Below are 27,367 nucleotides of genomic sequence, written 5' to 3' on the forward strand. Positions count from 1 at the left end.
TCATGCATGTCCCGTTTTAGATCCGAGAACAATGGACTAGTGAGTGTGTATACAGCCTAGTATGTCTGTGGAGTTTACACACTCTTCTTTTCTATTCTGAGTCATTGTGTTGTTTTGTGTTGACTTTCAAAGTTGCATAGAGTGTGTACTGTATGCAGGGCCGGCTCTAGGCATAAGTGACATAAGCATTCGCCTAGGGCTACCGGCTGTAAGAGGGCCCCGACCCAAAATATGTTTTTCTTTATTTTTGGGGGGGGGAACTCAGTCAGGGTTTCAACTTGCTGTTGAGAGTTAGAATAGTAGAATACAAAAGGTGCAAGATCTAAATGTGGTTGTGCATCAGCAATTTTCAGTTTTTCTCCTGTTTTGTCACTCAGTTAGCCCATGTCAGCTAACATTGTTTAGATTGTTACGTTAGTCTAGCCAGTTATCTAAACGTATAGTAATCATGTCTGAATACCAGTGGTGTAAAGTACTTGAGTAAAAATACTTTAAAGTACTACTTCAGTAGTTTTGGGGGTATCTGTACTTTACTTTACTATTTATATTTTTGACAACCTTTTTTTTACTTCACTACATTTCTAAAGAAAATAATGTACATTTACTCCATACATTTTCCCTGACACCCAAAAGTATAAATGTGTATAATTGCAGGAAATTAGCTTTAAAATTACAACATTTTCTCTCCACCCCATGGTAAAATGTGTATACTGGAAGCAAACTTGCTTTAAAACTGCAATAATGTCTCTCTTCCCAATGGCAAAATTAGTAGAATGACATCACATTTGTTATAAATTGCTCAATTGTCTCTTCGCCCCATGGCAAAATGTGTAGAACTGCAGAAAACTTGCTTTGAAACGGCAACATTTTCGCTAGGCCACATGACAAAATGTGTAGAATTGTAGGAAATTAACTTTAAAGCGTACATTTTTCTGTCCACCGTCATTTCTCTCCACCCGCTTGGTGGGGACTAAGATTGAATCATACTACACCGGCTCTGATGCTCGTCGGATGTGGCAGGGCTTGCAAACCAAGGGAAGCACAGCCGAGAGCTACCCAGTGACACGACCCTACCAGACGAGCTAAACTACTTCTATGCTCTCTTTGAGGCAAATAACACTGAAACATGCATGAGAGCACCAGCTGTTCCGGAAGACTGTGCTCACGCTCTCCGCAGCCAATGTGAGTAAGACCTATTCACAAGGCCGCAAGGCCAGACGGATTACCAGGACATGTACTGCGAGCATGCTCTGACCAATTGGCAAGTGTCTTCACTGACATGTTCAATCTGTCCCTGACTGAGTCTGTAATACCAACATGTTTTAAGCAGACCACCATAGTGCCTGTGCCCAAGAACACTAAGGTAAGCACTCACGTCTCACGTCTCACGTGAGCACTCACGTCTGTAGCCATGAAGTGCTTTAAAATGCTGGTCATGGCTCACATCAACACCATTCTCCCAGAAACCCTAGACCCACTCCAATTTGCATATCGCCCCAACAGATCCACAGATTATGCAATCTCTATTGCACTCCACACTGCCCTTTCCCACCTGGACCAAAGAAACACCTATGCGAGAACGCTATTCATTGACTACATCTCAGCGTTCAACACCATAGGGCCCTCAAAGCTCATCAATAAGCTAAGGACTTTGGGACTAAACTCCTCCCTCTGCAACTGGATCCTGGACTTCCTGACGGGCTGCTCCCAGGTGGTAAGGGTAGGTAACAAGACATCCGCCACGCTGATCCGCAACACAGGGGGCCCTCAGGGATGCGTGCTCTGTCCCCTCCTATACTCCCTATTCACTCATGACTGCGCGGCCAGGCACGACTCCAACACCATCATTAAGTTTGCCGATGACACAACAGTAATAGGCCTGATTTTGCGAGTCGTAGAACAACTGAATTCTAATTTCAAAGCAGTGGCAAGTTTTGCCTAGTCATTTAGCACGTGTTGCTGTTGTAGACTAATGAACCTTGTCACGTGTCTATTCAATGTTCGCTTCAACAGGTAAACCCTGTCACAACCCGTAGCGTTTGTGTAGCCATCCAACGCGTCCTCTATGTCAGCTAGGAACGTCTCAGTATCGTTTGGCTGACCTGGAACGGGGTCAAAGGTGGGGAAATTCTTGATGAGTTTGTCAAGGTATTCCGTGCCAAGCGAGCGGAGAGGGTTGGCTTCATCCTGTGGAGAGATTGGGGCCGAAAGGCCAAGAGGAGAAGCCAAGCCTTGTTGTTGTTGGCCAAGAGGCGCAATATTACTCTGTGCCGAATGGCCAAGAGGAGAAGACTGAGGGACACATGAGGGAGGCAAGGTCTGAAACCTATCGTCTTTACTCCTGTGATTACAGGGCTCCGGTTGCTTGGATTGGTAGTCACGCTGTAGAGCGTGACCATTCTGGATTTCCTCCAGATGGTACCTAAGGGTGGTATTCTGCTGCATTGCAGAGTCCACTTGAGCGCTTAGAGTACTGATTTTGGACACATGAGTGTCACACTTGCTCTTTTCGGTCTCAAACTTATCTGTCATGGTTTGCAGATAGAGGTCTTGAGTACGGAGCGAGAGATTCAGTGATGAGATTTCCTCCACTTGGGGCTGTTTTTCTGCAAAGGGACCAGGACGACTGATCCGTGTAAAGGAAAGAAGGAATGGGGCCATGTATCGTGAGATTTTGAGTGAAAACCTCCTTCCATCAGCAAGAGCATTGAAGATGAAACGTGGCTGGGTCTTTCAGCATGACAATGATCCCAAACACACCGCCCGGGCAACGAAGGAGTGGCTTCGTAAGAAGCATTTCAAGGTCCTGGAGTGGCCTAGCCAGTCTCCAGATCTCAACCCCATAGAAAATCTTTGGAGGGAGTTGAAAGTCCGTGTTGCCCAGCAACAGCCCCAAAACATCACTGCTCTAGAGGAGATCTGCATGGAGGAATGGGCCAAAATACCAGCAACAGTGTGTGAAAACCTTGTGAAGACTTACAGAAAACGTTTGACCTCTGTCATTGCCAACAAAGGGTATATAACAAAGTATTGAGATAAACTTTTGTTATTGACCAAATACTTATTTTCCACCATAATTTGCAAATAAAATCATTAAAAATCCTACAATGTGATTTTCTGGATAGTTTTTTCTCATTTTGTCTGTAATAGTTGAAGTGTACCTATGATGAAAATTACAGGCCTCTCTCATCTTTTTAAGTGGGAGAACTTGCACAATTGGTGGCTGACTAAATACTTTTTTGCCCCACTGTATTTAAATGTAGTCAAGTCAGTTAAGAACAAATTCTTATTTACAATGACGGCCTGCCAGGGAACAGTGTAACAGTGTAACCCACTTTTCCCTGGCAGGCCTTCATTGTAAATAAGAATTGCCTTGTTCAGGGGCAGAATGACCTTATCAGCTCGGGGATTCGATCCAGCAACCTTTTGGTTAGTGGCCCAATCCTCTAACCACTAGGCTACCTGCCACCCCAAAAAGACAAATACATAGTCAAGAAAGAGTGTGCTCTTTCCAGTCTTTTCAGTCCTCTGAAGCAGGTCGTCAGCAGATTGTCACTGTCAAAAACACTGTCCTTGGAGAGCAATTCTGAGGTAATAATTTTGCGCGGACTGAGCAAGCATTTATTTTTTTGTATTTATTTTACCCCATTTTTCTCCACAATTCCAGTTTGTAGTTACAGTCTTGTCCCATTGCTTCAACTCCCGTATGGACTCGGGAGACGCAAAAGTCGAGAACCATGCGTCCTCTGAAACACTTCCCCGCCAAGCCGCACTGCTTCTTGACACACTGCACGCTTAACCCTGGAAGCCAGCCGCACAAATGTGTCAGGGGAAACACCGTACACCTAGCGACCGTGTCAGCATGCATGCACCCAGCCCGCCACAGTAGTAGCCAGAGCGTGATGGGACAAGGACCGGCCAAACAAGATCCAGCCAAACCTTCCCTAACCTGGACGACGTTGGGCCATTTGTGCGTCGCCTCATGGTTCTCCTGTTCACGGCCGACTGCGGCAAAGCCCGGTATCTAACCAGGATCTGTAGTAACGCAGCTAGCACTGCGATGTAGTGCCTTAGAACACTGCGCCACTCAGGAGGCCCTGAGCAAGCATTTATGCGGTCCGGGTACAGGGGGTGGCATGTGTCTAAAATGATTTTGTGAGCATTGCGGAGGGCACTGACCTTAAAGATCTCATCCAGGCCTGTCTGTTTGACTCTGCTTGCTGTGGTGATAATAAAAATTTGTAAAACAGAGTCAGTATAGGACAGTCAACATTTAAAAGATCCCAGCTTTTTTTTGAGAAAGTACAGGCTCTGTTGACCCTTTTTGTAGATCACGTCTGTACATTTACTCCACTGAAGCTTATCATCCAAGAGGACACCCAGATATCTGTATTCCTCTACAATCTCTATGTTCTGACCTCTGATAGATGTGTGATTCATCACACCACTCTATTTAGGACCGGGCCATGGTGTTCCTTGTTTTTCATCATGCAACAGGCTGATCAAGGCAGTGTCATCAGGCTCAGGAAGTCCAACAGCCACAAAACCAGCCCCCCATCAATGGAGAATTCCTGAATTAGTCTCTGTGCCAGAATGTAAGGCTGGATTGTGTTGAAGGAAGAAGAAAAGTCCTACAAACAAAACCCTGACATGGGATTTGGTACCCTCTCGATGTCTATAGACCATGTTGAGGAGAGTAAGAATGGCATCATCAACTTCTCTGCTGGGCTGATAGGCAAACTGAAATGGGTCGAGGAGCTTCTAGGTGGTGCTGAGAACATGACTTTTCATAATTTTCTCAAGGCGTTTCATTACTAAGGATGTCAAGGCGACAGGGGCGGTAGTCATTCAGCACAGAGGGATTAGATGCTTTAGGAATGGGTATAATTATTGACTTTTTCCACAATACTGGCACGTGTTGCTGGTCAAGCGAGGATTGGAAAATGTCTGTAAAAACACTAGCCAATTGTTTAGCACGGTGCTTTAACACATGTCCATTTATTTTGCCTGGGCTTTTGTGTGCGTTACATTCCCTGAACAACTTCAAAACATCATCCTGTTTAACAACAAACCTCTCAAACATTTGTAATGATGCTTCCATTGGGTTTACCTCTGACATAAAGTTGTCTGAATCAAATCTTGAGAAGAAAACATTCAGTTCATTAACCATGTTCTGGCCCTCATGTCTCCCAAGGTCAGCACTGGGTTTTCCCCTGCCTATGTGGGGGGCACTAGACATGGATTTAATACCTTGCCAGGCCACCCTTGAGTTTCCTGAGGAGAGGGTCCTCACCACCCTTTGCTTGTATGCCTCCTTGTCCACCAGTATCTGTCTTTTGATCTCACATTGTACATCTCTTAAAGCCTGTCTATCACCCCTAGCATAAACTGATCTCACATTGTACATCTCTTAAAGCCTGTCTATCACCCTCAGCATAAACTGATCTCACATTGTACATCTCTTAAAGCCTGTCTATCACCCCTAGCATAAACTGATCTCACATTGTACATCTCTTAAAGCCTGTCTATCACCCCTAGCATAAACTGCCTTCTTCCTATTAAGTAGTGATTTTAGATTTTTTGATACCCAAGGCTTATAGTTAGAGAAGATTTTTCAGGTTTTAGTAGGCACAATTGACAACACAGAAGTTTACAGAAGTCTGAAACAACATCTGTGAGTTCATCGAGATCAGTGCTGCTGTCCTCAAATACCTCCCACATTGTACAGTCAAAACACCCCTGGAGACCCCCACAATGTACAGCCAAAACACCCTTGGAGACCAGATACCTCCCACAATGTAGTCAAAACACCCCTGGAGACCAGATACCTCCCACAATGTACAGTCAAAACACCCCTGGAGACCAGATACCTCCCACATTGTACAGTCAAAACACCCCTGGAGACCAGATACCTCCCACATTGTACAGTCAAAACACCCCTGGAGACCAGATACCTCCCACATTGTAGTCAAAACACCCCTGGAGACCAGATACCTCCCACATTGTACAGTCAAAACACCCCTGGAGACCAGATACCTCCCACATTGTACAGTCAAAACACCCCTGGAGACCAGATACCTCCCACAATGTAGTCAAAACACCCCTGGAGACCAGATACCTCCCACAATGTACAGTCAAAACACCCCTGGAGACCAGATACCTCCCACATTGTACAGTCAAAACACCCCTGGAGACCAGATGCCTCCCACATTGTACAGTCAAAACACCCCTGGAGACAAGTGATACTGTTGTCATTCCAGATCTGGACAGTTTTAACTGTGGGTTCCTCCCTCTCCAGGAGCCAGTAGGTTGGCCGGAGGTAGTTTTAACTGTGGGTTTCTCCCTCTCCAGGAGGCGACAGTAGGTTGGCCTGAGGTAGTTTTAACTGTGGGTTTCTCCCTCTCCAGGAGGCGACAGTAGGTTGGCCGGAGGTAGTTTTAACTGTGGGTTTCTCCCTCTCCAGGAGGCGACAGTAGGTTGGCCTGAGGTAGTTTTAACTGTGGGTTCCTCCCTCTCCAGGAGCTGACAGTAGGTTGGCCTGAGGTAGTTTTAACTGTGGGTTTCTCCCTCTCCAGGAGGCGACAGTAGGTTGGCCTGAGGTAGTTTTAACTGTGGGTTTCTCCCTCTCCAGGAGGCGACAGTAGGTTGGCCTGAGGTAGTTTTAACTGTGGGTTTCTCCCTCTCCAGGAGGCGACAGTAGGTTGGCTTGAGGTAGTTTTAACTGTGGGTTTCTCCCTCTCCAGGAAACGACAGTGGGTTGGCCTGAGGTAGTTTTAACTGTGGGTTTCTCCCTCTCCAGGAGGCGACAGTAGGTTGGCCTGAGGTAGTTTTAACTGTGGGTTTCTCCCTCTCCAGGAGGCGACAGTAGGTTGGCCTGAGGTAGTTTTAACTGTGGGTTTCTCCCTCTCCAGGAGGCGACAGTAGGTTGGCCTGAGGTAGTTTTAACTGTGGGTTTCTCCCTCTCCAGGAGGCGACAGTAGGTTGGCCTGAGGTAGTTTTAACTGTGGGTTTCTCCCTCTCCAGGAGGCGACAGTAGGTTGGCCTGAGGTAGTTTTAACTGTGGGTTCCTCCCTCTCCAGGAGCTGACAGTAGGTTGGCCTGAGGTAGTTTTAACTGTGGGTTTCTCCCTCTCCAGGAGGCGACAGTAGGTTGGCCTGAGGTAGTTTTAACTGTGGGTTTCTCCCTCTCCAGGAGGCGACAGTAGGTTGGCCTGAGGTAGTTTTAACTGTGGGTTTCTCCCTCTCCAGGAGGCGACAGTAGGTTGGCCTGAGGTAGTTTTAACTGTGGGTTTCTCCCTCTCCAGGAGGCGACAGTAGGTTGGTCTGAGGTAGTTTTAACTGTGGGTTTCTCCCTCTCCAGGAGCCGACAGTAGGTTGGCCGGAGGTAGTTTTAACTGTGGGTTTCTACCTCTCCAGGAGGCGACAGTAGGTTGGCCTGAGGTAGACCACATTGTGGTCTGATGTCCCCAGGGGAGGTCTGGTGGTGGCAGAAAACGCATTCGGTATTGTCCCAGAGCCCAAGCCAAGAGTCTTATTTTTCCTAGTGTGACATTTCACATACTGTTAGTATGTGCACAGGACTTTGTGCAAAGTACAGTTGTTAAAATCCCCTAAAATAAATGTGAGTGCGTCTGGCGAGATAGATTCCAGTTTCTGTGACAGATTATAAATAATCCCTGATGCTTTTGCTATATCAGCTTTAGGTTGAATGTACACCACGGTAACAAACAATTGAGGGAACTCACAGGCAGATAGTAGGGTCACAGTGACACAGAAAGCAGTTCAATGTCGAGGGTTTCAGAGTCTCTCTCTTACCAGGATCCATTTACACCACTGGTCCCTGACAAACAGGCAGACACCCCCATCATGATGTTCCCTGTGATGCTCAGATCACGGTCCGCTCTGACCAGAGTGAAGCCGGCTCCATTTCCCTGTCCGGGACTATGTTATCCAGCCAAGTCTCAGTAAACGCCAGCAAACAGGCCTCCCAGTATTCGTGTTGGAAGCGAAAATTCGCTGACAGCTCATCCAGTTTAACCCTCAGTGACAGGGCATTGATCAGCAAGGTGGTGGGAAGGGAAATTTGTTCTTTAATTTTTTAACTCTTTGTCTGATTGCCCCATGTTTTCTACGTTTGCATTTGGGTTTGTAATCCACTCGCAGACAGTCAGGGATTAGATGGGTCATTGGGATATCCATCGCGTTTGTGTTTGAGTTGCATTGTAGTAGGAACTCTCTGCTGTATTGGGTTTTGCTGCCAGTAGCATTTTCATCATTTAGTCTGTTTGTAGCAGGTATGTACATGATCAACAAGATCAGTCCAACACCCCACCACTGTAAAGCCATCGTTGACAGATGTTCAAAGTGTTCAAATTCATGTTGCAAGTTCGAGCAACAGACCTAGTAACAGAAGCTAGAACTCATTGAATCCCATTGTGACGCAGAGGGGGACACTATTTGGCATGACAGGCCCCCAAAAGGCTAGAGCCGGTCCTGACTTTATGTCTATGAATTGTTACACACTTCTGTTCTAAGACATTCACTTTGTGTTGCTTTGCCCACAGCCACATATAGTGTGAAGAGGGGTGGCCAGAAGAGGACTGGCCACCCCACATAGCCTTGTTCCTCTCTAGGTTTCTTCCTAGGTTTTGGCCTTTCTAGGGAGTTTTTCCTAACCACCGTGCTTCTACACCTGCATTGCTTGCTGTTTGGGGTTTTAGGCTGGGTTTCTGTACAGCACTTTGAGATATCAGCTGATGTACGAAGGGCTATATAAATAAATTTGATTTGATTTAGTGTGTATTTTTATGTGGAGTTTGCACACTGTCTTCTGTTCTGTTGTTTTGTGTTGTCTTGTCCACCACAGACGTACAGCAATGAGTGTACATGTCAGTGTATAACAAACACACACACACACACTCACTTCACTCATTGTGTTGTTTAATGTTGTCTTGTCCACTACAGAAGTACAGTAATGACTGGTGGATTGGCCGGCTGGTGAAGGAGGGCTGTGAGATCGGATTCATCCCCAGCCCTCTGAAACTAGAGAACATCCGTCTACAGCAGGAGCAGAAGAGAGGTACACGCTCTTACGGGTAAGGCCCTGGTTGGGGGGCTGGGCAGGGGCTGAGGGGTGAGAAGTTTACTGAGTGGGTGGGCTTGTTTGGGCAAATGGGCTGGTGCTGGGAGGGTTTTGTTGGGTGGAGGGGCTGTGTTGGAGGGTGGGTTTAGGGTCTGGGGGGTTTGGTTGTGTGGAGGGGCTGTGTTGGAAGGTGGGTTTAGGGGCTGGGGGGTTGGTTGGATAGGTGGAGGGGCTGTGTTGGAAGGTGGGTTTAGGGGCTGGGGGTTGGTTGGATAGGTGGAGGGGCTGTGTTGGAAGGTGGGTTTAGGGGCTGGGGGTTGGTTGGATAGGTGGAGGGGCTGTGTTGGAAGGTGGGTTTAGGGGCTGGGGGTTGGTTGGATGGGTTGAGGGGCTGTGTTGGAGGGTCGGTTTAGGGTCTGGAGGGGTTTGGTCGGGTGAAGGGGCTGTGTTGGAGGGTGGGTTCAGGGTGTGGGGGGGTTGGTTGGGTGGAGGGGCTGTGTTTTGGAGGGTGGGTTTAGGGGTTGGCGGTGTTGGTTGGGTAGAGGGGCTGTGTTGGAGGGTGAGTTTAGGGTCTGGGGGGGTTGGTTGGGGTGTTGAGGGTGGGTTCAGGGTGTGGGGGGGTTGGTTGGGTGGAGGGGCTGTGTTTTGGAGGGTGGGTTTAGGGGTTGGCGGTGTTGGTTGGGTAGAGGGGCTGTGTTGGAGGGTGAGTTTAGGGTCTGGGGGGGTTGGTTGGGGTGTTGAGGGTGGGTTGTGGGTTGGAGAGGGGATAACTGTTTCTAAGAAATGTCCTGAATAAGCATTAATCAACTATTTATAAACGACTTTATTAAGCATTTGTAAAAGTATTATAAAAGGTTACTGAAAAGGGAAAGCGACATGGGTGGGTCTGATGAGAGGCCACCTACTCCAGGTGTGGCTCTGCTGTAACTAGGGTGGTTTACTCATAATAACATATTGGTGACACTAATATGAAAGAGATGATATGCATCATCTTATATAAGTTTCCTCATTGCCGACTATGACAGAGAGAATAGTCATTCTCCCACTATTGAGTCATTCAGCTCTGTTTTAACTCTTTGTTGTCTACTTTAAAGGACACTTCAGCGTTGGCCTCATGTTGCTGAGGGTTACGTTATGTAACAATTGTGGTAAAACAGTGGGTATGTCATCTCACATAGTGCCTCGATAGATATTATCTCCAAGACAATCACTGCTCATAAATTATATATTAGCCTCTTTAATCACAGCCCCTTTGTTATCACAATTCCTGGAACAATGTGTTGTCAATACTCATCTATTCTAGAATGTATTTATAGTATTCATCCATTCTACTGGTAGACCATTCTGTTCTAATGCTAAATATTCAACATGGACACAAATCAAACTTTAGTTTAGAAGTGCATTTAAAACTGTTACAAACTTTACAGTAACAAATAATAAAATGAAAGAGATAAAAACAAGCAAAAGGCAATAACAGAATAATTAAATAACATTAAAACACCAAGGATGTCTAAAGTAACAATAAAATGACTGATTAAAGACAGAGAACTCTGTTATTCACCCTGTTTCTCCTGAGGATGGGAGTTGTGTGGGACTCCCGTGATGGATGATCTGTCTGTGTTCCACATTAATGTTTCTTCTCTCTATCTCTGTCTATTATCCTTTGTGCCTTGCAGTAAGTCCAGTGGGAATTCCTCCTCCAGTCAAGGAGACATGGTTTCAGGCGGGTTCAAATCCAACCCTCCCTCTGCAGGTGAGCCTCCAGACAGAAGCCTATTAGGGGAAGAGCGTCTCTCCAGGTCGAGCGCCTCCCTACCCATTTGTCAGAATTATTCATTTATCATCTATGATCTAATTGTCCTTGTCTCTAACATACCATATCATTGTTGCTCAGTGTGTTGTTTTTAACTATTATTGTTTATGTATTATTATTATTGTTTATTATATGTTTATTAACATATCAAATCCAGTGTTAGACGAACTGTCGGTCACTTCACATTAGTGAACTATGAACTGAATGGTTATCAGAGTATATGTACTCAATGACATTGTTCTACTCTAATGAGAAAAATCAAGTTACTTCAAAATGCTGCAGCTGCTCAATACAAACTTTTAGAGTAAGTTAATATGTGAAAATAGGGAACAGTGTCTGGAGGTTGGGTGGATGGAATGTGGAGTTGTGCGATCTTTGTGTCTTCCAGAATGTGTCATGCACGTTCTATTGGACTGGAATGAGGTGAGCCATGCACTCTCAGTCCACTCCTCCTCCTCTTCCTCTTCCTCCAAGAGGATTATGGACAAGCATTATGTCCATGCATTGAGTTTGCTTTAAGGCAAACATAACCCTATAGTCCAAACCCTGTTGGGCGAAATTCTATGGTTTGATGACAAGTTAAGATGAGAGATGCTTTATCCAAATATAAGGATTTGCTCCATCTTATTTCCATCTTAACATAAATTGAAATATTACTATCTTAATTTGAATTTATAAAAAAAAAAAAAAAAAAAACACTTTTAAAGGATAATGCAGCTTACCAAAGGCTTTAGCAGACTCACTTAACAAGTGTAACCAAGGCTGCCACCTGCAAAGGAAGGTTTGGAATAGAAGCTGCAAATACATCAAGTGTTTTGATCACGAATATACTGTCTACATACTGTATATGTAGTACTTAATTTATTTGCGTGATAAGGTATTTGCATCCATTATTGTACTCTTGAAATATTTCCATCAGTATTAGAGGAATACTGAAAAGGTATCTCTCTAACGTGTTGTACTGTATATTGTATTACGTTTCTTGCCTGGCGTTCATAGGCAATTATCAGTTGTTTTCTCATTTTGACAGGAAAACAGAAGCAGAAAGGGGTGAGTAGTAATCACATGTTATTCACTTGAATATATGAACAGGTAAACGCCAAGGTCTGTCACCACACAGAATCTGGTTGCACCTAGACCAATCATACACTGTATTATATATATTTCTGTGTTATTCATCTAGGTGCAATGGCATCCTCCTTATCAGCGTTTCAATCTTTATTTTAGGCATACAGACTAACTAATAGGTTGGACTTTATTCACCCCAATTCATATCTTAGGAATAAATACTATGAAGTGTCTTTGCAGACCTGATTGAGCTCACTTTAATACCATATAGACCTGTCTTCTTTTATTTAATTCCAGCCCTGGCAAGTACCAGGGCTTAATGATGCTATTAAATTGATTGACCAAAGAAAAATAGGAGTTGCATAAATGAATTGGATGGCTCATCTTTAACAATGATCTGCTGGCAGTATTTAATTATAACACTTTTTCAGCACATTATCAGGAAGTAAAACAGAAACGTCCCAATGTCCTAATAGCATAACTTAATTGCTTGACAGTAATATATCCAGCTACTGTTATACTCATTATTTTGTACCTGTGTTGTAACACTGTTGTAACACTGTAATTCCACAGATACACTCTCTTGGTATTAAATAATACTTAATAAAAGGACATAATGGTGAATGGCATGTGACATGCTACTGTTGCTGTGTCTGTGCGCCCTCTAACCCTTGACCTCTGCTACAGACTGAAAACATCCCTCCCTATGACGTGGTCCCCTCCATGAGACCAGTGGTCCTGGTAGGACCGTCCCTGAAGGGATATGAGGTAGGCATCATGACAATAATATTTTCAGTCTCTTGTAAAGTGTTTTATTCGGCTTCCAATACAGCTATTCAGAACAACTGCAATATTTGGTTGTGTGCTATACAGTGACTCCAATTCCCAGCTCTACCTTTTGGAATTAATATTGAGGACCGTCAACGTGCAGACTAGTGGTTGAGATGCAGCTTCATTGAAGAGGTTCACTGACAGTGAATAACTCCCCCGTTCATTGTCAGAGTAGATATCCAAAAATAACAGCTATGTCTGGCTTATCCATTCATTGGTAACTAACCACCAATGAGGGTTTGCAGAAAAAGGAGGGCAGCATCTTTTCCTTGATATGTATGGGGGAAGTGGGGAACCAGGATCATCGTCGGTCCACATTGCCGCGCCACTGTGTTGCTGTGGTAACAACCTTCTGGGTAAAACACATCAGTCTGAAAAAGTAGAGCATGGCTTGAAATTAATTAGAAACACAGGGATAAACAGCACCAGAAGAAGCTCTGTGTGTGTGTGTGTGTGTGTGTGTGTGTGTGTGTGTGTGTGTGTGTGTGTGTGTGTGTGTGTGTGTGTGTGTGTGTGTGTGTGTGTGTGTGTGTGTGTGTGTGTGTGTGTGTGTGTGATAATACAGTGTAAAAATTTATACGAAGGTTATGCAAAGGTGGATGGAATGGAGGCACAATTTCTTCTTCTTAATGTGATTTTTTTCCCCCAATTTACAGAGATGTGTCTATTGGTCCAAACGATCCAATTACACTGACTTGTGTGAACAGCATGATGCTGTTGTTATTACTGCTCAATGTCAAGAGAGGTTACCGAACATCCTTTTTCCTCTAAACTGCGGCTCTTGCAGAGCAAGGGGAACCGCTACTTCAAGGTCTCAGAGCAAGTGACGTCACCGATTGAAACGCTATTAGCGCACACCACCAATAACCTTCTAGCCATTTCACATCGGTCACATAACATAGGACCAGCACTTTACATGTTGCGTTTATATTACATGTTGTGTGTATATTATCCAGGCCAACCAGTGGTTGCAGGAATATGCTCAATGCTTGAACGATTGTCAGGGCGGCAGGTAGCCTAGTGGTTAGAGCATTGGACTAGAGCAAGATCGAATCCCCGAGCTGACAAGGTAAAAATCTGTCATTCTGCCCCTGAACAAGGCAGTTAAAATAAGAATTTGTTCTTAACTGACTTGCCTAGATAAATAAAGGTAAAATAAAATTGTCGAAATATGTAGACTAGTTTATTAAATCTCATCTGCAAGCATAGCCATCATATGTTAAAGACTCAATAGACTTCATAAACAAGATCTCACCATTCACGGATTAACAGAAGACTGTATTTTGGTCACGTTAGATGTCGAGTCTATATACCAACATTCCCCATACCGGGGGCTGGCAGCCCGTGCTCACGATTTGAGAGACCGTGATACTAACTAACTAACTACCCATATAACTATAACTACCCCGTAGAACTATTTCAGGTTTGATAATGAATTCTACCTCCAAACGAATGGATCATCGATGGGCTCCACATTCACTCTGAGCTATGCCAACCTTTATGTGGGTCATTTTGAACATTTTGTTAACAATGAAAATTAAAATCCATTTGTGAGTAAAGTCCTGAAGTGGTATCAATATATTGACGAGAGAAGAGCTGTCAGACTTGATACCATTACTCAATTACATTGACCTCAATCTCAAATTCACTATTGAATGTGACACTAAACGTGTTCATTGCCTCAATATGTTTATTGAGAAATCAAATGGAACCCTGTTTACAACTCTGTTTAGAAAAGAAACGGACAGAAATACTCTATTACAGGGGGAAAGCTTCTACCCGAGCCATTAAAAAGGGGACTTCCAAGAAGCCAGTTTTTCAGATTTCGCAATACATGCCACTCCACAGAGGACTATCTAGAAAAAGCAGCGGATTTGCACAATAGTTTTTTAAGAGGCTACTCTCCACAATGTGTGGATTAAGCTCTTAATTTGGCATTAGGGAAAACATTAGATTAACTGCTACAAAAAGACCCACTACAGCTAAAGAACACTATAATGTTCACCACCACATGAACTCGCGCAAAGTGGGAGATGCTGTCAAGAAACACTGGCATGTTTTATCATCAGACCCAGTTTTGCCAGCTGAATTTAACAATCCACTACTTATTGTATATAGGAGAGGTCGCAATTAACGCAATTATTTTGGTCCAGCCACAAAAGAAAATGAGCCAGGCTCTTTTACGCCCTCTTCCGAATGGTAGCTATAAATGCAGAGGTTGCACACAGTGTAACAATATGATGTGTGAATATTGCTGTGACCCAAATACAGGAAAACTGTTCACAAAAATGACATTAGTAAATGCTCCACCACCCATGTTATCTACATGATTAAATGTCCATGTGGGCTGTGTTATGTAGGTAAAACCTCTTGTTCTTTCAAAGAGAGAATTAGTTAACATAAAGGTTAAATCAGGAGACATGACAGGGATTATCCAGTCTCAGTACATTTTAATGACCAAAATCCTTTAGATTTTGTGTCATAGAGAAAGTTAAGATATCAGACAGGGCAGGTGATATAAATAATACTCTGAGCAAAAGAGAATGTTTTGGGATTTTCACCCTCTAGACATTATTTGTTAAAGGTTTTAATGATGAAATGCCTATGTATGTTATGCTGTAAATGTGAACATGAATTAATTCTACCATTTCAGATTACTTTGACGTTTTTATTGCGCTGTACCCAATGATTTATGAAAACTTGCTTGATTGGTTGATGTCCTCATTGTGGTTTTACAGAAGTGTTTAATATGTTTAATGTACACACTTTATTCAAATATTTATGAAATGTACATTGTTATATTTGTGTAACACTTATTTTCCCTCGACTCCAAGCCCATTCGTTGCATTGAACGAATGTGAGTGGAGCTATAAGGGTGCTATTTAAAAGAAAGCTCACAAAGCTCTGACGAAGGCCTTGAGGCTGAAACTTAAAGCAGTGATACTAGAAAGAGCCGTGTGCAGGTTTCCTCTTTTTGTCTTATCTTATTCAACTGTTACCATGCACCTGCAAAATAAGATAGCTCAGATGTGCGAGTGCCTTTTGAATTTTGTTCAGTGTATATAGAATACGGTTATTGTTGTATGCAAAGCACACAAATTGTCTTCAACTCCTTGTCGTTATATATGTGGATATACCATATAACAATTGCTCCCTGCTCCTTTCAAGCCTTGTCCTTGCAACTACAGTTCTTTTCATTGAAAAGATTGAAATACCTTGCATAAATAGCATTAATGTAGACTGGTCTGACCTGCTGCCCAATTCATCACACCGAGTTTTTATGACACTTCATTTTAGGCCTTAATCACCTTATTTAATGTAACCAGGATTAATTCTGTAGAACATTAGGTGGAAAGAAACCAGAGATCATGCTTCTCCTTTGCTGGATTTTTTGGACCAGTGGGATAATTCACAGGCAAGAGGAGCCTGGTGGGACCTAACGGTTGGATGTCATAATGAGGAATATGGAGAAATCTTTATTGGATAGGTAATGGTGGTGGATGGGGAAATATGGGACAGGGTCTTAGCACTCATGCTGCGTTCATACTGACATTTAGCACTCATACTGAAATCAAAAAGGAAGACAAGGTTGACAACTGTTCTTTTGACATCCTTGGGCACCTTTGTCCATAACATGTGCTATTTTTTAACATTGAACATCAAGGTATGTAGCTTCACCATATGAAATGGGTCTTGTCACAAGGGCTTTCTTGCCATGAGGAAGGCTCTTTGAAAGGCTTGCTGCAGCTGTGAGGAATTGTCAATGCATTTCTACTGGTTTATTTCCTTTCTGGCTGTCAACCCTTTTCACTTTCCCTCTCTTTCTCAACCTCACTTTCTCTCTTTCCCTTCTTTTTCTCCATCCTTTCCTAACTTTCTCCTCTGCCATCCTTTGCTGCTCTTCCTGGCTCTGTGTGCTGCATGTGCAGGTGACAGACATGATGCAGAAAGCGCTCTTTGACTTCCTGAAGCACAGGTTTGATGGCAGGTGAGGAGTTGTGTTGTCGGCACTATCCCTGTCCCTGCGTACTGTCAACTCTATCCCTTCATATTGCACTAACACTCTGCCTGCTTACTGTAGCATCAGGCTCTCAGCTGCTCATGGCACCTATGCAAACTACTATAAGCTAGTGCGGAAAATACACTGAATGTATAAAACATGACATAAACTGACCAGGTGAATCCAGGAGAAAGTTATGATCCCTTATTGATGTCACCTGTTAAATCCACTTCAATCAGTTTAGATGAAGGGGAGGAGACAGGTTAAAGAAGGATTTTTAAGCCTTGAGCCAATTGAGACATGGATTGTGTATGTGTGCCTTTCAGAGGGTGAATGGGCAAGACAAAATATTTGAGTGCCTTTGAAGGGGTATGGTAGTAGGTGCCAGGTGCACAGGTTTGAGTGTGTCAAGAACTGCAATGCTGCTGGGGTTTTCACCCTCAACAGTTTCTCTGTGTGTATCAAGACTGATCCACCACCCAAAGGACATCCAGACAACTTGACACAACTGTGGGAAGCATTGGAGTCAACATGGGCCATCATCCCTGTCGAATGCTTTCGACGCCTTTTTAAAGTCCATGCCCCAACGAATTGGGGGTGCAACTCAATATTAGGAAGGTGTTCCTAATGTTTGGTATACTCAGTGTAAACACCTTCCTAATATTGCATAGCACTCCCAATTGAAGTGGATTTAACAAGTGACATCAATAAGGGATCATAGCTTTCACCTGGATTCACCTGGTCACTCTTTGTCACGGAAAGAGCAGGTGTTCTTAATGTTTTGTATTAAACTGTTAGGCTATTTCTTCACATAATAAGCACAGAAATGCACACATGACAGTAGGCTATAAATACAAATGTTCCATTAGCAGGAAAACACCATTATCAAAAGTGACCTCAAATATGATTATGCATGTAATGCTTTAATTATAAAGGTGCATTTTTATGATGAAAATGTTCTTCCCCAAATTTGAAGCTCATGCGCTGTTTATGTATATCAGTTAGCCTCTAACCCCCTTGTAAAGCGGATTCATGTGCTGTTTATGTATGCCAGTTAGCCTCTAACCCCCTTGTAAAGCGGATTCATGTGCTTAATTTTGAGAAGTTATTTGGCCACTTTAGTTGTGATACAAACCATATCAAAACATATAGGCCTATGGGCTAGGCTACATGTGTCACTTTCTGACCTTAGTTCCTTTATTATGTCTTTGTGTTAGTTTGGTCAGGGCGTGAGTTGGGGTGGGTAATCTATGTTCTTTTTTCTATGTTGTATGTCTGTGTTTGGCCTAGTATGGTTCTCAATCCGAGGCAGCTGTCGATTGTTGTCTCTGATTGAGAATCATACTTCGGTTGCCTGTTTTCCCCATTTTGGTTGTGGGTGATTATTTTCTGTGTCTGTGTTTTCTGTTTAGTGTATGTCACCTTGCAGAACTGTTTCGTTTCTTCTATTCACTTCGTTATTTTGTTTTGTGTGTTCAGTTAATAAATTAACATGGACACTTACCACGCTGCGCATTGGTCCGTTATTTCATACTCGTCGTCAGACGACGAAGAGATCCGTAACAGAATCACCCACCACAACCGGACCAAGCAGCGTAGTAACCAGGAGCAGAGGGTTCTGGACTTCTGGACAGGACCGGGCAGGCACTGTGTTATGCCGTGAGGCGCACGATGTCCCCAGTGTGCAGGCATAGCTCGGTGCGCTACATCGCAGCTCCTCGTATCGGCCGGGCTAGAGTGGGCATCGAGCCAGGAGCTATGAAGCCGGCTCAGCGCATCTGGTCTCCAGTGCGCCTCCACGGTCCGGTCCATCCAGTGCCTCCTCCATGCACCAGGCCTCCGTTGGCAGCCCCACCCACCAGGCTGTCTCTCCGTCTCCTCCCTCCAGGTGCTCCCTCCTGTCCAGCGCTTCCAGAGTCTCCCTCCTGTCCAGCGCTTCCGGAGTTGCGCTTCACTACGGCGCTGCCGGAGTCGCCCTTCACTACGGCGCTACCATAGTCGCGCTTCACTACGGCGCTGCCGGAGTCTCCCATCTATTCGGGGCCCGCTGCAAGGGTCCCCAGACCGAGGTCGGCGGCGAGGGTCGCCGCTCCAAAGGCGCCACTTAAGTGGGCCAAGACTATGGTGGAGTGGGGTCCACGTCCCGCGCCAGAGCCGGCCCCGCGACAGACGCCCACCCAGACCCTCCCCTATAGGTTCAGGTTTTTCGGCCTGAGTCCACACCTTTTGGTGGGGGGTGTACTGTCACGTTCTGACCTTAGTTCCTTTATTATGTCTTTGTGTTAGTTTGGTCAGGGCGTGAGTTGGGGTGTTCTTTTTTCTATGTTGTATGTCTGTGTTTGGCCTAGTATGGTTCTCAATCCGAGGCAGCTGTCGATTGTTGTCTCTGATTGAGAATCATACTTCGGTTGCCTGTTTTCCCCATTTTGGTTGTGGGTGATTATTTTCTGTGTCTGTGTTTTCTGTTTAGTGTATGTCACCTTGCAGAACTGTTTCGTTTCTTCTATTCACTTCGTTATTTTGTTTTGTGTGTTCAGTTAATAAATTAACATGGACACTTACCACGCTGCGCATTTGTCCGATATTTCATACTCGTCGTCAGACGACGAAGAGATCCGTTACAACATGGGGTGTGCGACTACGTTTAGAAAAAGTTGCAAAAAAATGCAGTTTATTATGCTGGGCATCATTCACAAGTGATAGGCTAATATTCACCTGGTCAGTCTTAGTCATGGAAACAGCAGGTGTTCTTAATGTTTTGTACACTCAGGATATGTAAAGCAGTTATACATGATCATTGAATACTTTGCCAAAGTAAATAATCTGACCACCTGTTTTGACTAAACACTTTCTCTAGGATTATAAACATGGTAGTAGCCATACTTTACATGTGGGTTTGTGATATTCTGTATCCATTGAATCTGTTGCATTTAGGATATCTATTACGAGAGTAACAGCAGATATAGCTCTGGCCAAGAGGTCAGTGCTCAACAACCCCAGCAAGCGGGCCATCATCGAAAGATCCAACACCAGGTCCAACCTAGGTATCATCTGGATGACACTGAATACTGCTATTCTTCACTCAGATGTTTTGTATATGTTAAAAAGGAAATTATAAACTGGGTGGTTCGAACCCTGAATGCTGATTGGCTGAAAGCTGTGGTATATCTGACTGTATACCAGGGGTATGACAAAACATTTATTTTCACTGTTCTAATTATGTTGGTAACCAGTTTATAATCGCAGTAAGGCACCTTGGGGGTTTGTTAAGGGCTGTATCCAGGCACTTCTCGTGGCGTTGTGCTTAAGAATAGCCCTTAGTTGTGGTATATTGGCCATATACCACACCCCCTCGTGCCTTATTGCTTAATTATACAGTACCAGTCAAAGGTTTGGACACACCTACTCATTTTCTTTATTTTTGCTATTTTCTACATTGTATGATAATAGTGAAGACATCAAAACTATGAAATAACACATATGGAATCATTTAGTAACCAAAAAAGTGTTACACAAATCAAAATATATTTGAGATTCTTCAAAGTAGCCACCCAATGCCTTGATGACAGCTTTGCACACTCTTGGCATTCTCTCAAACCAGCTTCATGAAGTAGTCACCTGGAATGTATTTCAATTAACAGGTGTGCCTTGTTAAAAGTTAATTGGTGGAATTTATTTCCTTCTTAATGCGTTTGAGCCAATCAGTTGTGTTGTAACAAGGTAGAGGTGGGTGGTATACAGAAGATAGCCCTATTTGGTAAAAGACCAATTCCATATTATGTCAAGAACAGCTCAAATAAGCAAAGAGAAACGACAGTCCATCATTACTTTAAGACATGAAGGTCAGTCAATCTGGAACATTTCTAGAACTTTTAAAGTTTCTTCAAGTGCAGTTGCAAAAACCATCAAGCGCTATGATGAAACTGGCTCTCATGAGAAAGGAAGACCCAGAGTTAGCTCTGCTGCAGAGGATAAGTTCATTCGAGTTAACTGCACCTCAGATTGCAGCCCGAATAAATGCTTCACGGAGTTCAAGTAACAGACATCAACTGTTCAGAGGAGACCACGTGAATCAGGTCTTCATGGTCGAATTGCTGCAAAGAAAACAATACTAAAGGACACCGATAAGAAGAAAAGACTTGCTTGGGCTAAGAAGATTGGTGGAAACCTGTTCTTTGGTTTGATTAGTCCAAATGTGAGATATTTGGTTTCAACCACCGTGTCTTTGTGAGACGCAGAGTAGGTGAGCGGATGATCTCCGCATGTGTGGTTCTCATAATGCAGCATGGAGGAGGAGGAGGTGTGATGGTTTGGGGGGCTTTTCTGGTGACACTGTCAGTGATTTATTTAGATTGCAAGGTACACTTAACTTGCATGGCTACCACAGCATTCTGCAGCGATTCGCCATCCCACCTGGTTTGCGCTTAGTGGGACTATCATTTGTTTTTGTTTTTTGATATTTTGGTATGAGTTGGATCGGAAAGTAAAGGAAAAGCAGCCATCAAGTGCTCAGCATATGTGGGAACTCCTTCAAGACTGTTGGAAAAGCATTCCTCCTGAAGCTGGTTGAGAGAATGCCAAGAGTGTGCAAGGCTGTCCTCAAGGCAAAGGGTGGCTACTTTGAAGAATCTCAAATATAAAATATATTTTGATTTGTTTAACACTTTTTTGGTTACAACATGATTCCATATGTGTTATTTCATAGTTTTGATGTATTTCACTATTCTACAATGTATAAAATAGTAAAAATAAAGAAAAACCCTTGAATTAGTAGTTGTGTCCAAACATTTGACTGGTACTGTACATACTGTACTTATCAGATCCTATAAAGTGTGTATTGCACAGAATTTGTGGAATTGATGTCTTCCGATTTTGGCAATATAAAGGGTTGTTGATCCACCATCTGTGATCACTGTTCTGTTTCCCCACAGCGGAGGTTCAGAGTGAGATTGAGAGGATATTTGAGCTGGCCAGATCCTTACAGCTGGTGGTCCTGGATGCTGACACAATCAACCATCCAACCCAGCTCATAAAGACATCCTTAGCACCTATCATCGTGCATGTTAAAGTGTCCTCTCCTAAAGTAAGTTTTAGGCTTCCCCTTTTCCTCAAATGGTTCTATTTTTGCTACATCCCCAAGGTGGAAATGGGAGGGAAACAGGCTCCGAGAGTAAAATAATTTTGACATGTATGAATTCTGCTGCTTTTATACACACAGTTGTACCCAAGTTCCTCTGCCACTGAGTGACATGTAAGAGTTTTTTTTCAAAGTTTCAAAGTTTTCAAATTCAAAGTTTTCCATCCCTGACCCATGCTGATTAGTGTTGCTGCTTTCTTCTGACTTGATATATACAGTGCTTGACTTGGGCAGGAGATCGTCATAAAATGTTCTACAGCTTGGGCTCCTGTTCCTCTTATAGAATATTATGTCAAAAGTATTGTGGAGCTCCTGCACCTAAAAATTAACAGTACCGGCATGTGTACCGTAGCCTATTTCAGTCCAAGTCCAGCACTGTGAATATATAAACTATCCACAGGTTCTTCAGCGGTTGATCAAGTCGAGAGGGAAATCCCAGAGCAAACACTTGAATGTGCAGCTGGTGGCAGCAGACAAACTAGCACAGTGCCCTCCGGTAGGTATACAATAACCTTCAGTACACCCTGTCAACTGCTGGTCTCTGGCCTCCCATAAGGAACAATATACCCTCAGTACACCCTGTCAACTGCTGGTCTCTGGCCTCCCATAAGGAACAATATACCCTCAGTACACCCTGTCAACTGCTGGTCTCTGGCCTTCCACGAGGGACAATAACCGACAGTTAACTGCTACTACCAGCAACTCAATCACTCAGTCACTAAGTCAGAATGTATCTCTGCTCTCCCCTCTCTCCTGTCTCTCTCGCTCTCTCTCCTCTCCCCCTGTCTCTTAGGAAATGTTTGACATCATTCTGGATGAGAATCAGCTGGAGGATGCATGTGATCACCTGGCAGAGTACCTGGAAGCCTACTGGAGGGCAACACACACCTCCCTGAGCACCCCTCTCAACCCTCTGCTGGGCCGCAACCTGGGATCCACTGCCCTCTCTCCGTACCCCACAGCTATAACTGGGCTGGTCAACCAACCGGTGAATCAACCTGACCTTACTTTGACTGATATTTGCCCTCTTATTTGACTGGGAAACTGGTTTTATCGTGTTAAAGTAGATGCGGTGGCAATAGCTATTATCTCGGGCTGTGGCGGTCACAACATTTTGTCAGCTGGTGATTGTCAAGTAAATAACTGCCAATCTCACGGTATTTGACCGTTAATTAACATAAACACATTTAGCATCTCCTGTCTTCTGCACATAGATTTACAAGCCACTGATCCAGACCTTTGGAACATCTACATTTTAAAAAGTCAAATAAATCCATGTAATATAGCCTACACCTTCACAATACATCCATGATTTATTTTAGACAGGTCTAAAGAAACATGATATGAACAAAATGTAGTCTATTACAGAAGAACAGAATAGCATACTCTGAGTTGTCCTTATGTTAGGCTATGTCTGGCTATGTCTGGCTATGCCATATGGCTGTGGGCTACTACTAGTTCATTTAGCAGACAAGATTTGCTTAGAATTCTGTGACATTATATTTTTTAAATGATTGTATGAAGAAAACAATTGAACAAAATATACATATTTTCTCCAAATGATTTGAGGGAGTGCACACATGTGGCTATTCTGTGTTGAGTGGTTAACAAAGAAATAGGCACTTCTGTATGCTTAATTTTCTGTTGTTAATGTAACTTTAGTTGTTCTATAAACGTTGGGCTATATGTTTTGATTTTTAAAACATTGTAAGGCTGCATGTTGAGATTAATGATGATTTGAAAAAAGTCGCTTGAAAGGCATGATTTCTGCTTTGTTTTTTTGCGGAGGCTGTTCACACTTCATCAGTCTCTCATTCACAATTTGACAAGCACTTGATAATGCCTCGAATTTCACAGCGGCATCCCCTTTATGATTAGAAAAAGTTGCAAAAAAACAGTTTTTTATACTGGGCATCATTCACAAGTGATAATATAGAATTCAGAAGTGGTAGGCTAATATTGTCAACCATCATTTAATATTGTCTTTACATATGCTAAATAATATATGTGTGAAATTTGTTTTGATATAGAATGGACCATTATCATGCACCTGTCTCGAAACAGGGGCAGCAGGAAAAAATACAAATCTATGTACTTAAATAGCGAATGGAGGACACATTTCCCATGGTTCATTTTCATGCCAGCCAGGTAGGCTATACTCCTGTTGTAAAGATAAACAATTGGCTTAATATTAGGAAAGTTGAGAAAGAAATATAGTATGCCTAGCCTATAGAAGGCTGATGGGATCCTACTTGTTTTAGTGGAGGCCATCACTCTGTTTTCTTGTAAAATTGTATAGCCTATAGAAATAATACGCAACATGAGCTCTCATGAAGTGTTGATTTGATTTTCTAAAATATTTGCATTGAGTGATTAGAGGGACTATAGAGTGCTGAGTACCAGGCAGTTAGCAAGTTTGGTAGGCTACTAATGACGATCAGCAGCATCAGAGCTTGGAGAAGCCTAATTACGGTGACTAAACGGTCATGTGGAATTTGACTGCCTTCATGACTTGTGACCGCTGGTTTGCTGGTGATACGGTCACCTTAACAGCCATAATTATGACTAGTTGTTGGGCAAATTGGTTGTAAATAATTCATTGAAAATGGTATGAATTAGTAGTGAAGTGATACAGGATTATGATACCGGATTGCTGCCTATTTATCAAGGACATTTTGCTCACTACTACAGGATAAAAAACAAACAATTATACCGTTTTGAAAAAGCTGATGCTATAGTCAACTGCTGAATGTATACAATATGTCCTCTCTTTCTCTCTGAACAGGGTCAAAGAAACACAAACAGGAACAGCAATCACACAGCAGGAGAACACTCGCCATCAGACGAGAACTACCACAATGAGCGGCAGAGGAAGAGCCGTAACCGCCTGTCCTCCGGCTCGCAGCACAGCCGGGACCAGGTCCACTACCCCCTGGTGGAGGAGGACTATCATGACCCCTATCAGGACACGTACAAGCCCCACCGCAACCGTAACGGCTCCCCCGGAAGCTACAGCCATGACTCCAGGCACAGGCTTTGAGCTGAAGACCCCCTTATGTCACTTAGGCCTCTCTTCCCTTCACAGTGGGTACGACACAGCCACACGACCACTCTCTAGTTTAATTGTACTGTAACCAACTTTTTTTATAAAGTGTTAGCACCTCGCTTTTCCTCTGGCACTGGTTCACGGTGAAAACGTGAACATTGACCAACTAAAAATCTAATCTCTATGCCTTTTTCTTATGAGGGAGACGAAAAAATAGGATGAGGGCCAGATTTTCACCATGTTTTTTTTCTAAGGGAAGGCCCAACTCTGGGCTTGTCTTCTTTTTAACATGGCAGAGCCTTGACATGTTGGTGTGAAAGGGGTCACCATGTGGTCTGGCCATCGACTCCCTGTTGTCTCAGTGTTAGCAGGGCTAGTTGTCGTGGTGGTCTTGGTGACCCATCAACACCTGCCTCGAACTAGTGCCAGACAGCGCCTAGCGTCCCTCGATCAGCACAGAACTTCTTTGCACATTTCCAGGAGCCAATAGCAGCAGAGTCAGTGCACTGTATATTTAATCAATGTCACTAAGTTGTTTGAAATTGTCTTGGATTTGAGTGTTTTCAGTCCTGTAGCCTACAACCAGTTTCTCAGAGTCGGCAAAGTTCCTGTTTGTCAAAATGTTGAGGGATTTTTTTAGGGGGGTCCTGAATCGGAATCTTCTAGTTTCCAGGGCTTTTATCCCCTTCTTCTCCTCAATTATACTTAGCTAATGCCTTTGGGGCGGCAGGGTAGCCTAGTGATTAGAGCATTGGACTAGTAACCGAAAAGTTGCAAGTTCAAATCCCTGATCTGACAAGGTACAAATTTGTCGTTCTGCCCCTGAACAGGCAGTTAACCCACTGTTTGTAGGCCGTCATTGAAAATAAGAATTTGTTCTTAACTGACTTACCTAGTTAAATAAAGGTTAAAAACAAATCACACTTTTCTAATAAAAATTTGCTAAGTAAATTAAGGCAGTTGCAAGTTTCATATCTTGTGCTCTTTCAGGAAAGGGTGCATCCCTTCGTTATATACAGTACCTTAACACTCTAGTGTGAGGACTATTCCTATCAGTTTTTAGTATGCTGCAACCAAGAGGAAATAGTCTAATTGAAGTTTTTCCATTAGTACTATTGACTAGGAATAAAGTATACAGTAGAGAGGGATGAAAGGATAGGCTTTAGTATAGATGGATATACTTCCAATCAGGGAAATATTGATCATTTGAATTGAGGTATACCACATTCCATTTACTGTACAAGCAGCCTGTTATAGTGATGCCATTTGCATCATATTTTATTGTCTTTTAAATGGTCTTGTGAATTCAAGTGTAATATATTCAAAGAAAGTCCTGCTTGGCAAGTAAAGAAATAACGGCTGTCCGTGGACCGACGTTTCATTGGTTTAGAATGATCAATGGCAGCATGTCTTTTTGTCAATATACAGTATGTCATGGAATAATGATTCAGTGCTGTTATGTATGTGTTAGGCCAGAAAAATCCCTAGGAGACTGTAGTTGAGTGAGTGACTGTTGTTTAGGACAGTCTCATTTGAACAATTAATTTAGTCAACAGTAACACATAAGCGGATGAGAGCGCTTCATTCAGTCTGCTATGAAGTTATATTGTTGATTTCATGAAACAAAGAAATTGTGAGTCTAACATCAAACATTTGGTCATAATTACTATGTAAAGCACTTTGTGTGTCTAGAAAGGCGATATATAAGTCAAATCAATTAATTGTAATTATTTGCCAACCATCAGCTCTTCTTTTCAATGCCCCATTTAAAAGTCTTCCATGTCCTGGCCATTAAAAATACATTATGTTGTTTTTTAATGAACGATTTTACTTTCCTAAGCATTGCATATCAAAACACCATGACAAATGAATTGTTCAAAGCCTTATTGCTTAACCCAGGCCTTGTTTTAAACTTTTAGGGGGGGTACTGTAGCAATGGAGGGGCTTCTCTCCTATCCATATACATATCCTCAAAATGTAGCATTTTATTTCATAGTTTTTATGGTCTAAATGGTTAGGAACAATTATAGAGGTTTTGTCATATGAAGAGAGTGTGAAGGGTACAGACTAGGGAGTTCTGTATAGAGGTTCATGTCAGAGAATGTCTCTCTGTATGCTACCAGTTATGCATAGATCACCAATAGAGGGTATGTATCAGAAACCCCCAACCAAACAAATCACAACATATTTTATTTGTTTTCTTCGAATACCTTCCTCTGTTGCCAAGATAGCTTGATTTCTGTTAGTGCTGTATTCTATAAAGACATGCTGGTAAAGAGAAAACAATTGGACAAACTAATCTAGAGAAAAAGAGAAATGTACTATGCAAATGTGTACAGTGCTGCATGTTGATGCTTTTCCTCCCTCGGCTACTTAGCGGCTTCATTGGAG

The 27,367-nt window shown here is 43.1% G+C and overlaps 1 protein-coding gene across 3 annotated transcripts in view; it reads left to right on the top strand.

The window, feature by feature from the left end:
* Positions 1 to 26,895, top strand: part of LOC135547593 (voltage-dependent L-type calcium channel subunit beta-4-like) — a 73,726-nt gene extending 46,831 nt beyond the window's left edge. For 2 of the 3 annotated variants that reach the window (XM_064976736.1, XM_064976733.1), the window contains 10 exons: positions 8,964 to 9,094; positions 10,758 to 10,834; positions 11,925 to 11,944; positions 12,650 to 12,730; positions 16,723 to 16,781; positions 19,728 to 19,837; positions 21,725 to 21,876; positions 22,331 to 22,426; positions 22,724 to 22,918; positions 24,716 to 26,895. In XM_064976736.1, the coding sequence (XP_064832808.1) occupies positions 8,964 to 9,094; positions 10,758 to 10,834; positions 11,925 to 11,944; positions 12,650 to 12,730; positions 16,723 to 16,781; positions 19,728 to 19,837; positions 21,725 to 21,876; positions 22,331 to 22,426; positions 22,724 to 22,918; positions 24,716 to 24,970 (1,176 nt within the window). In that variant the 3' untranslated portion in view covers positions 24,971 to 26,895. Of the gene's footprint in view, positions 1 to 8,963; positions 9,095 to 10,757; positions 10,835 to 11,923; positions 11,945 to 12,649; positions 12,731 to 16,722; positions 16,782 to 19,727; positions 19,838 to 21,724; positions 21,877 to 22,330; positions 22,427 to 22,723; positions 22,919 to 24,715 lie in introns of all 3 variants that reach the window. The other variant, XM_064976735.1, reaches the window with a different exon arrangement.
* Positions 26,896 to 27,367: the final 472 nt, after the last annotated feature.

Source organism: Oncorhynchus masou, chromosome 10, assembly GCF_036934945.1.
Source record: "Oncorhynchus masou masou isolate Uvic2021 chromosome 10, UVic_Omas_1.1, whole genome shotgun sequence".
In the NCBI taxonomy this organism is placed as follows: Eukaryota; Metazoa; Chordata; class Actinopteri; order Salmoniformes; family Salmonidae; genus Oncorhynchus; species Oncorhynchus masou.